This window comes from Cyphomyrmex costatus, unplaced genomic scaffold (assembly GCF_001594065.2).
Source record: "Cyphomyrmex costatus isolate MS0001 unplaced genomic scaffold, Ccosl1.0 scaffold398, whole genome shotgun sequence".
In the NCBI taxonomy this organism is placed as follows: Eukaryota; Metazoa; Arthropoda; class Insecta; order Hymenoptera; family Formicidae; genus Cyphomyrmex; species Cyphomyrmex costatus.
This window is the reverse complement of record NW_017278185.1, coordinates 374,391-384,297: the sequence shown is the minus strand read 5'-3', so window position 1 is coordinate 384,297 and position 9,907 is coordinate 374,391. Positions and strand designations below refer to the sequence as shown.

At 29.6% G+C, this 9,907-nt stretch overlaps 2 protein-coding genes across 5 annotated transcripts; both read right to left on the bottom strand.

Moving 5' to 3' along the window:
- Window positions 1–211: 211 nt before the first annotated feature.
- Window positions 212–2,696, bottom strand: LOC108776996 (transmembrane protein 256). 2 transcript variants are annotated; one of them, XM_018543774.1, is made up of 5 exons: window positions 2,582–2,696; window positions 2,368–2,506; window positions 828–981; window positions 620–741; window positions 212–544 (listed from the first exon to the last, which is right to left on the bottom strand). In XM_018543774.1, the coding sequence occupies exons 2-5, from the start codon at window positions 2,371–2,373 to the stop codon at window positions 401–403; spliced, it is 426 nt and encodes a 141-aa protein (XP_018399276.1). In that variant the 5' UTR covers window positions 2,374–2,506; window positions 2,582–2,696; the 3' UTR covers window positions 212–400. The 2 variants fall into 2 exon arrangements, with proteins under 2 accessions (XP_018399276.1, XP_018399274.1); XM_018543772.1 differs by lacking the exon at window positions 2,368–2,506 and adding an exon at window positions 2,212–2,327.
- A 1,681-nt stretch (window positions 2,697–4,377) lies between these two features.
- On the bottom strand, window positions 4,378–9,415 carry msl-3 (male-specific lethal 3). 3 transcript variants are annotated; one of them, XM_018543745.1, is made up of 10 exons: window positions 9,100–9,415; window positions 7,805–7,873; window positions 7,608–7,717; window positions 7,337–7,523; window positions 5,968–6,153; window positions 5,465–5,772; window positions 5,168–5,377; window positions 4,772–4,971; window positions 4,600–4,684; window positions 4,378–4,504 (listed from the first exon to the last, which is right to left on the bottom strand). In XM_018543745.1, exons 1-10 carry the CDS (start codon window positions 9,199–9,201, stop codon window positions 4,417–4,419), a joined length of 1,545 nt encoding a protein of 514 aa, XP_018399247.1. In that variant the 5' UTR covers window positions 9,202–9,415; the 3' UTR covers window positions 4,378–4,416. The 3 variants fall into 3 exon arrangements, with proteins under 3 accessions (XP_018399247.1, XP_018399248.1, XP_018399249.1); XM_018543746.1 differs by having other exon boundaries at window positions 7,337–7,520; XM_018543747.1 differs by having other exon boundaries at window positions 4,772–4,968; window positions 7,337–7,520.
- Between the last annotated feature and the right edge of the window lie 492 nt (window positions 9,416–9,907).

Below are 9,907 nucleotides of genomic sequence, written 5' to 3'. Positions count from 1 at the left end.
CGTATAGGTATAAATTGCCAAAGGACTGTACCTCTTAAAGCACATTGGATGAGACACAAGCATCGGGAATTGAAGAGACATGCTGTTATTTTCTAAGGAAATATTTAAAGTCCATTCTCGAATATATAACCGTAAAATAATATTTTTTATTTACTTTTATCTCTATTATCTTCTGGAAATAAAATCAATCTATAATTGCGAGTACACTCATTAATATTTATATTTAAAAGTTGTCTTATTTTTTTTTTTTTAAATCTTTCTGTAAATCTTTAACCATCCATTTTTAATGTTACCAAGTATTATTATTTTCATTTTTTTTTTATATATATATATTGCGCATTGTGTTGCTTATTTCTTATTTACTTCCTTGTACGAAAAACACTTATTTTTACAGCAATATTTACAAGAACATACTGAACCACGCCAGTATAAAACAAAATCCCCCGATTGGCGTCGTTGAACTAAATCGCCTGTTGTTGGTAAATGCAGTATAGTAACAACTTCCACAGAACAGTATAATTCCGGAGAGCATAAAAGTTGCAGCCTATAACACAAATGTATGTAAAATTATTGAAATCCTATACTGGATACAACTATTGCGGATTAATGTTTTACTTACCAAGACTGGGAACTTGCATAACGGTAATCCTAGCAGGGCCAAAGTGTGTATAAAATGATATCGATTCGCCGTTTCGAAGATTCGGCGTTGTTCCTGCCCTATCTCATCTTTAGAGTAATGTCCTACAGAGCCAGAGCATTCCATTGAGTCGAATCTCGTATTTATACAGGTATAAGATAATAGATGCCATTTTTTGTCATTCACTTACGGTGGGATCCAAGTGCGCCAAGGATCACGGCCGCTGCACCGCTGAGAGCTGCAAGCTTCACGTATGGACCGCTAGCAGCAGCTAATTTCCATAAAGGTACTGGCGCTGCCATTTTCACTTCAATTTTCTGTTTTCCTCCTAAATATCTTGTCGCCTAATAGACCGTAATTGCTTCGCGTTAGTTTTCATAAAAATAGATATCAATATTTATATAAATATAAATTATGTTTTACATAAACAGCAATAGTTCTCTTATATTCAAAAATACAATTGTGTAATGTAAAAGAGCAAGTAAGAGTCAGATGAATAAATAGGTAACGCTTTATCACATATATTCAAATAAATCTACTGAGAGACAATAATAAAATTTACTATAACAAATAGACAAAAATTTACGTGCTTAGTTGTATTCATAGCTACTAACCGTTTAGTAAGTAAACTGTTGCTGCTGATAACTGTAGGTTATTAAATTTTATCAATATTCTGTAATTATCATTAGTTTTTTGATAGAAGCACTATCATTAATAACACTTGGTAGCCGTTTTAATCAAATAAAACATGAGATTGCTTACGTAAATGTTTGTTAAAAAACTATACAACATGACATTGCATAATGCAAACATAAAAGTGTAAAAAAATTCATTATGAGTCGATGTTTGCATTGAAAAGATAACAGTGATGAATTAATTATTATATACATATAATGTCAAGTACGCAATTATCTTGATATTATTAACTGTGACAAAAACATGTTAATTTTTTATTGTAATCTCCATCGTTCGTATAAAAAATAAGAATTGTTATGTGTACATATATATTTTTCATTTCATGAAATTCTTATGTTCATTTTTAATTTCTATTAATGTAGATTAAAATATTCATTTAATAATTTTTTAATTCTTTTTTAGTTTTAAGGATCAGAAAGGAATGAAAACATTAAATTACAGTGGTTTAAATGGGCATTAGATCAATTATTTTGATCATGCTCCAATTGACATAATTCAAATAGCAAAATCATTTACAGCATAAAATTTCTAATGTATTGCGTTTAATTTGATCTTTTTCTCATATATGAACAACAAAAATGAATAATTCTATCCATATTATCAGAACAGTATAAGTAATGTTGATACTTTCAACTTGACAAAGTTAAATTACTGATAAAGTTAATCAGAGTTTAATCAAAAAGACGTTCTTCTGCCTCAAGCTTTAACTTTAGAATATAAATGGAAATGAAACATATACGTATGTAGTATTAAAAAAACATATGGAAGAGACACATCACCTAGGAGATGAAGGTTTAACAGTAGACACGTGATATAAGCTCAGCATGGAATATCTGTTGTTTTGCAAGATTATAAGACTAGACATGCTATAAGCTTACCGACGTGGCCGCGTCCCAAGCATACGAGGCAGCTCCCGCACTTGTTTTATGAATAACATTAAACGGCATAGTGACGGCCGTGTACATGACATCCTGTAAGCCCATCCCAAGTCGCACTGTACACAGAACGAGCCGAATGTCAATTTACGTACGTACATACATTGGATAATGGTGGTCCGGTGCGGCCGCATTCACGCAGACATTCGACGACACTTAACTCCCGTTCCTCTCATCTGTCCTCACCTTTTTCTGCGAGCGTCAAGCAGCCGAGCCATGCACGTTTAAGATACTTCTACTACTTGAGCGATAAAAGCAATTGCATCGTTAAATGCAAACGCACCGGATACCATCAAGCTTCGGTTGTACTTACCACTTATCACTGTTTACTGACTGCTACTTGATTTCAAAGTTCCCAACTTCCAACTCGCAATCTACGTGAGAATTATCGCCATTACCGGCAACAACAAACTCGAACAATCGCCGAGGAATGCGCCATCTTGGATAATCGAACTTAAATCGAACATGAATTCATACGTCATTTTCATTTGTTCTTTGCAAGTGTCGATTCACTCTTCCTGCTTAAAGATGCAGTCCTTAATAGAAGGAATTAGGAATAAGAAATTTTAGTCATTTTAGTCTATCAGAAACTATGTATACCAATGTATCCGATTTCTGATAGATTAAGATTTCTTATTCCTTCTATTGTGGCTGCACCTTAAATTATGAAAGGAACACAACTGTGCGTTGGAAAGAAAAAGAGAAAGGACGGAAAGTACAGAAAGTGCAATTATAAAAAAAAACTTATTTGAACAATACAATTATAGATTATATACCTAGCTGATCTTGTATAGTCTTTTTTTTTCTTTTTTCACAAGTAATTATTTTTTATTACAGCTTTGAAATTAGAAATATATTTAATATGCCAGAAACACTGAAAGCTGTTATATAAGAGTTCAAAAATAAATATAAAAAACTTTAATACTAAATATATCACCCATTCATATATACAAAGAGAAAATTATATATTTGCACTGTTTTTTGTAATAGATATATATGAGGAATCTGGAATAATCTTCAATTTATTTTCACAAATTTCACATTTAATTTTTGAATCTTTTATTTATCTATTAGTCCCCTATCTGTTAATACAATTTGTCATTAATTTTTAATACATAATGTAATTTTACATAAAATCATAATAGAAAAATATTCTTTGTCACAAAAAACGTTTTTGCATATATGAATATAAATCATGTATACTTACTAATATTTTATCTCTTTATGGTTACACCAATACAAACTATTATTATAATTTTGTACTTCACATTGCTATATTTTTTAAATAATTTTGTTGCACCGTTATGATGCTTATTAAGTTTTGCGACCTCTACTACTCAACGAATTTTAAATAATGGACAACAATTCGGCCTTGACGTTGATGATTATTGACTACATTTTGATCAAACATCCTAATAAGCATCCTAACAAACAACAAAATGTTAAAAATTTATTTCGCATTTTACTAAAAAAAAGATCATGATTTTGTAAAAATTCTATTATTATTTATCAAATTTTCGTTAATATTTTAATTAATTGTTAACATTGAGAATGACCCGATCGATGTCGAACGTTTGTTTGGCGTCAATTTAAATATATCTTTTTTGTTTTCTTCTTAATTGTAATATTTTAATTTGTAAATATCATACAAAAAATAAATGTCTATGGAATGGTTTCACTAACATCAATTACTTATTCGGCCGTAAACTGACCAATTATATATGTTTAGTAGAACTGATCAATTATAGTTCACAATTAATCACCGGTTAACCGAGTAGATGAAACCGACCTTATATTATATATATATATATATATATATATATATGTTATTATACACATATAATAATTATATAATTATATAATAATAATAATAATATAATATATTGTTACTTAATAATATATAATATATTAATATATATTTTATATATATGTATATATACATATACGCGTATATGTACACCCAAGTAGCACGATCACATGAACATGTCGTTATTTTGATATCAACAAAATCTTTTGATGTTAATTAAACAGTCAAATAAATGAAAGTTCAAGACAAATTGAAATTTCAAGTCCTTCCACTTACTAATAACGACAAACAACGTGCTGCTATCTGAGTATGTCATTATATAAAATAAATATAAAATAATGTTAAACGTTGCTAGTTTGCGATATTGTTCGGTTTTCTATTTGCATGTAAAATTGTTCTCCAAACCACTCTCTATGCATTTCCAAGTAACTGAAAATATATTGCATTATATATTAATATATTTTTATATCATGAGATTGTAACATTTAATTATAAAAAATAGTCTCACTGTAATTAGTACATACCTTAAAAACATATCTAAATATTTCAAAAGTACCTTCAATTTTTTGCTAGATATATCTGCGGATTGTAATAACTCAGGTAACTTAACTAAAATTTAAAAATTCATATCATTTTTTGCCATGCAAAGATTTTACAATTTTGCGACATGCTTCTGTAAAATAAAAGATCACTTACCAAATAATCTAGTTAAATGAATAGCACCGTAATAAGTGGAGGGACTTGGAATGTCGGATTGCTTTAGAGCTTGAGGCATTAACCTCCACTTATTTGACTGTTGAAGTAAACTGTTTACTTGAGCGGATGTAACAACAGGCGGCATTCTTAACGTTACACCTCGCGGGCTAGAACAACGGGAACTTGTACTTGCTATGCTACTAAAACAAAACAATCATAAAAATATTATATCTAATTGTAAACCAAAGAAAAATTTAAAGAAAGCAATAATTCTTTTTACATCATGCGATTATAATTTTAAAAGAAAAGAAATACTCTCGAAGACAAGAGTTATGAAAAATAAATCAATAACTTATATAAAATTTCGGTGACAAGAAGTTTAAAGTTAATTATTACCTTGATAAATTGCCACCGTCCTGCTTTCCTTCGTCGTAAGACCTTAATTGCCGGCTTTCATCTGCCGAATTTACACGACATGATCGCAATCTTCGCTTAGAATTGCTTGAAGGTTTACATGAATTGTCCATTTCTAAATCTTCTTGAAAGGGAGGTAAATGAGCATATTCTGCATCCTCAATATCATCTTTTGTCGATATTTCTAAATTTCTTTAAGTCAATAAACAGGTATTAATTTTATTAATACAAACAGCAAATCTTAATCTAATTATTATTGATATGAAGAAATGCATTTACTCAAGTAAGTCCTCCTTTGGCACAATGGTTGTTTGTTCGTTGTTTGTTAAGGAAGATTTCAGAGAATCATATTGCTCCTTTTCTTGTCTGTACAAGAGGAGATGAGGTAATGTAAAATCAAAATATATGCGTAAACCATCCGCGACTTCCCTGCTTATATTCACTTCATTCACTGTTTTTTCTATTGTATTATTCGTTTTATTACGCTGAGGTTTTTCTGGAATATTTGTCAACTGCGTCATAGTGAAATGCTGTACCCAAGATTCCAGAATATTTATCACAGTAGGTTGTGCAGGAAGTACAACAAGCTGAAATAAATATCGATAAGTTATAAAATCTAAATTAAAAGATTACTTATAAATCTAAATATAAATCTTGATCTGTATAAATTTAGATAGAAAATAAGATAAAATGATTATAAGTTTTAGATTTTAAAATATATTTTGCATTGATACACATTATAATCTATAATCTATTAATCTAGAAATTAATTTCTAATTTACCTTATTTTTATTAGTTATCAGATCATAATCCTGCTCTAAAATGCGTTTTAATGTGCTGCCTATGTCAAGATCAACTCCTGGTTTTATACTAGCTCCAGATTGACTCCCACCACCACTGTCTTCATCATCACTTGTTTCACCCATATAATCAGAACTACTTTCTGTATCTTCTTCTGTGTTTACTTCCTGTAAATTATGTATATAATGTAATTCTCATGGATCTTGCTTTATTATACTTTTGTAGTACATGATCATCAATGTGATGATCATGTACTAACTACATGAAATGAAATTCAAGTCTTTTGCATAGCGCGATATTTATGTCACCTTACGATGCGACACCTAATCAACTTTCCACAAACATTAGCAATAGAATAATTAAAATTAACACTGAAGATAATCATATTAAAGGTTGAAACGTATGTTATATTATATAAAACGTATGTTTAGAGTATGTTAAGAGTATAAATAAGTTTCCGCCGTTTTTTCATAAAAAATTTGGGCATTTATTGTGAAAGAACGGTACCTAATGCTTTATTCGAAGTATTATCCATCGCTAGCCACTACTTTTTCCCATCTTTTTGGTAATTGGTGGATTTCACGTCGAAAAAACAAAAAACGTCGAAACTACGTTCTTCGTCTTCGACATCAAATTCACCGTTCTTAAACTTTTGAAACCACGAGGTAGTGATACCGATTCTTAAAAAAAAAAGTATCGAATTTCAGAATCGATCAATTCTTTAGGTTTGATTCTTAATCGTGTATGAATTGGAAAAAAAGGATCGATTCCGAAGAATCGATTTTTTCGTTTCTTTTTCTTAGCAATCAGGTAATTTCTTAGAGAGAGAAAGAGAAGGGAGTGGGGGAGAGTGAGACAAACGAGAGAGAGAGTGAAAAAGAGAAGAGGAAAAGAAAGAGACACTAATTCGGCTCAAAACTCGACATTTTCACACGAAAAAAGATATATGATGCTGATACAAAATCGCTAATATTTCAAGGTTATGTTGTTGCCAGATGTCCAACCTTACGATACGGCGTTTTACAGCAGACAATTTTAACCATAACATACTGGTGGCGATATTTTTTGTCAAATATGGCGGAAACTTATTTATACACCTAATATTATATGTATTCAATTTTTGACGTTATAAATCATTTTCTGCATATAACACTTAACATTTTTTGGCTCAAATAAGCTCTCTCATTTTCAAGCAATAGATTTTTACTAATGTTAGCACAGATTTTTTAATTACTCTGAGTTAGTTTCTTCTCCTATGATTACAGTATAAAATTTCTTAAATACATATCTTATTAACTTTATTATTAGATATACATATTTGAAAAGGTTTATATAGGTATGTATAGATACCTCTGTATCATAATCGGCATGTTGACCTGAACTACCATCCTCGGAAGATCCAGTCGTAGCTGATGTAGCTCGGCTACCACCACTACGTGCCCTACGACGAGGCTCTTGATGCTCTGCTTCGGTTAGACGTTCTGACATTTTATGACTTCTCTTCTTGCGATCGCGGCGATATAAATAAGCACCGCTACTTTTCATTAAAACATGTATGTTGATTCGTAATCAATCACATTAGATTTGTATAATAGTTTGAAGCAATTTTGGGAATACATACATGTGAAGCTGCGCTTTTTGTGCTAGGTCTCGTTGGAGTTGACGATTCTCTTCTGTATCTTTAAGTACATATTCCTCTGTCACGCAACGATCCCAAGATGAATTCCAACCCTTATACAATAAAATATATTTATGTTTCCTTAAAATACTTCAACATGATTTGTACAATTCAGTAATCTCAAACTTTTTTTAACTCACTTGGAAATGTATGAGGTATTCCACTGCTTTTCTTCCCCTTTGATCTTTATTTACAATTACATCAAGAACCTGTAAATGATTTTATAATTCTTTATAAAATATGTATTTTTTTATTATATGATATAGAATAGCTCAAGTAATATAAATTAAATAAAGTATGTTGAGAAGGGCTACAAGTCAAAAACAATAGATTTAATGTTTGTAAATAAAAATGAAAATAACAATATATAAATAAAGTTAAATACAGACATTTCAACTATGATCAGATTATCATCAATGTTGAATATATTATAATTTAGGCTATTAAGTATAAAAACAATAAAATAATAAAAGAATTACATACTTAACAAATGCATAATTAATGGCATAATTAAAGATATAATTAACAAGTGCTCGCCAATAATACTTATTTGTTTCCTCAGTTTGTCTTCTAAATGTCACTATTTTTCATAACATGTAGACAATGACATGTGATCGCAATTTGTTTCAATTTCTACATATTTTTTTACAATTTAACTAATTTTATATTCTGACTGCAATTACAACACATATACAACAATCAGAGGTACTTATTTATATTTATACAAATTATACTTCACTAATTTACTTTAATTATATACCTGTTAACAGATTTACAATTTCTACTATTTTATTCATTTATGAACTATATGAAAGATCTTTAAACTATTAGAATGGAGCTATTAATGACATATCATATATTGTACACAGTGACACATCGTAAGAAAAAGAATTTTTGGTTTTAATATCCAGGATTCACTTATCAATTATGTCTGTAATTCTTTTATTATTTTGTTTTTATACTTAACTTCCTAAATTATAATATATTTAACATCGATAATGACCCAATCGGAGTTGTGTGTGTGAAACGTCTGTATTTAGTCATGTTTATATTGTTATTTTTACTTTTATTTATGAGCATTAGATTTATTGTTTTTTGCTCGTAATCCTTCTAAATGTACTTTATTTAATTTATATTTTTATAATTGTTTCAACTCTGCAAACTTTTATGTGATGAAAATATACTTTTATATCTATTCATACAATTTATTTCTATACTTCATAAATCTCTATATGATTTTATAACCTTAGGTTACCTCTACTTTTAGAATGTGTTGTTCTTCTTTGCAAAAAGTATCGATATGTTTCGTTAACACATTCTATTTACATTTTACATTTATATTTATATGTACAACAATACTACTGTTAAACATGCAAATTGAATGCAAAGTATATGTATAGTATATATATGTCTAGCAATATATATATGGAATTACCTTCGAGTCATATAACACTTTCGCCTTTGTGGGATCTGGTTCATAGCACAAGACTTTCTCTCCATCAGAAAATTTGAATTTTGGTCCTCGTGTTGACACCATTGTAAATTTTTAAAGGATCGTAAAATGCAGGTATTTAAAATATATAAATTGTCATCATAACCTGTACAACAGTCGGCCAGAAATAAACATTTGTGTGTATTTGATAATATAATATTGATTTTTTTAAGCGACGTTACTTTAATCTTCACAAACTGTTTCGTTAGCAAACCTAATTAATTTGTTTAATTTACTGTCACTTCTAAAAGCGTCTTCCCGGCACGATTAGCGTTGTGTATCTTTCCCTCTCCGCCTGAAGTTAGCAGCTTCAAGCGACAGTTCAAGCTTTAGGAACGCCATAAGCCCATATCACACCTAAGCATTCGGATTCGAGAAATGCAAACTGAGAATTTAGTATTCTAGGAAAATAATATTTTTCGCAATGTAAGTTAATTACTTACAAATTTTTAATGTCATTCATAGATTTTAATATGTCATTCAACATTATTAATCCAAGATGCTATGAGCATCAAAATTGTTAAAATTGCTAGATAATTTAATTCGTGATATTATTGAAGTAGAGTGGCGTTTCAAGATCGAAAAATTGTTCGGCGCGCGATTTAAAAGACTACATATGTAACATATAAATTCACGCAGAATTATAATACCATCTGAGAATTTAGAATTCAACGAATCAGTTAACCGTAATCTTTCTGTGTTTTGCTTTGATTGAAAGAATGTCTATTATACGTACTTTTTAACAAAATGA

Excerpts from the sequence above, each read along its gene's own strand:
- LOC108776996 (XM_018543772.1), bottom strand. The coding sequence starts at position 2,316 with ATGGGCTTACAGGATGTCATGTACACGGCCGTCACTATGCCGTTTAAT. Across the intron at positions 982-2,211 it reads CTTGGGACGCGGCCACGTCG|GCGACAAGATATTTAGGAGG; the intron begins GTAAGCTTATAG and ends ACGGTCTATTAG. Across the intron at positions 742-827 it reads TGGCGCACTTGGATCCCACC|GACATTACTCTAAAGATGAG; the intron begins GTAAGTGAATGA and ends CTGGCTCTGTAG.
- msl-3 (XM_018543745.1), bottom strand. The coding sequence starts at position 9,201 with ATGGTGTCAACACGAGGACCAAAATTCAAATTTTCTGATGGAGAGAAA. Across the intron at positions 7,874-9,099 it reads AAGTGTTATATGACTCGAAG|GTTCTTGATGTAATTGTAAA; the intron begins GTAATTCCATAT and ends AATCATTTACAG. Across the intron at positions 5,378-5,464 it reads CCAAAGGAGGACTTACTTGA|AAATTTAGAAATATCGACAA; the intron begins GTAAATGCATTT and ends ATTGACTTAAAG.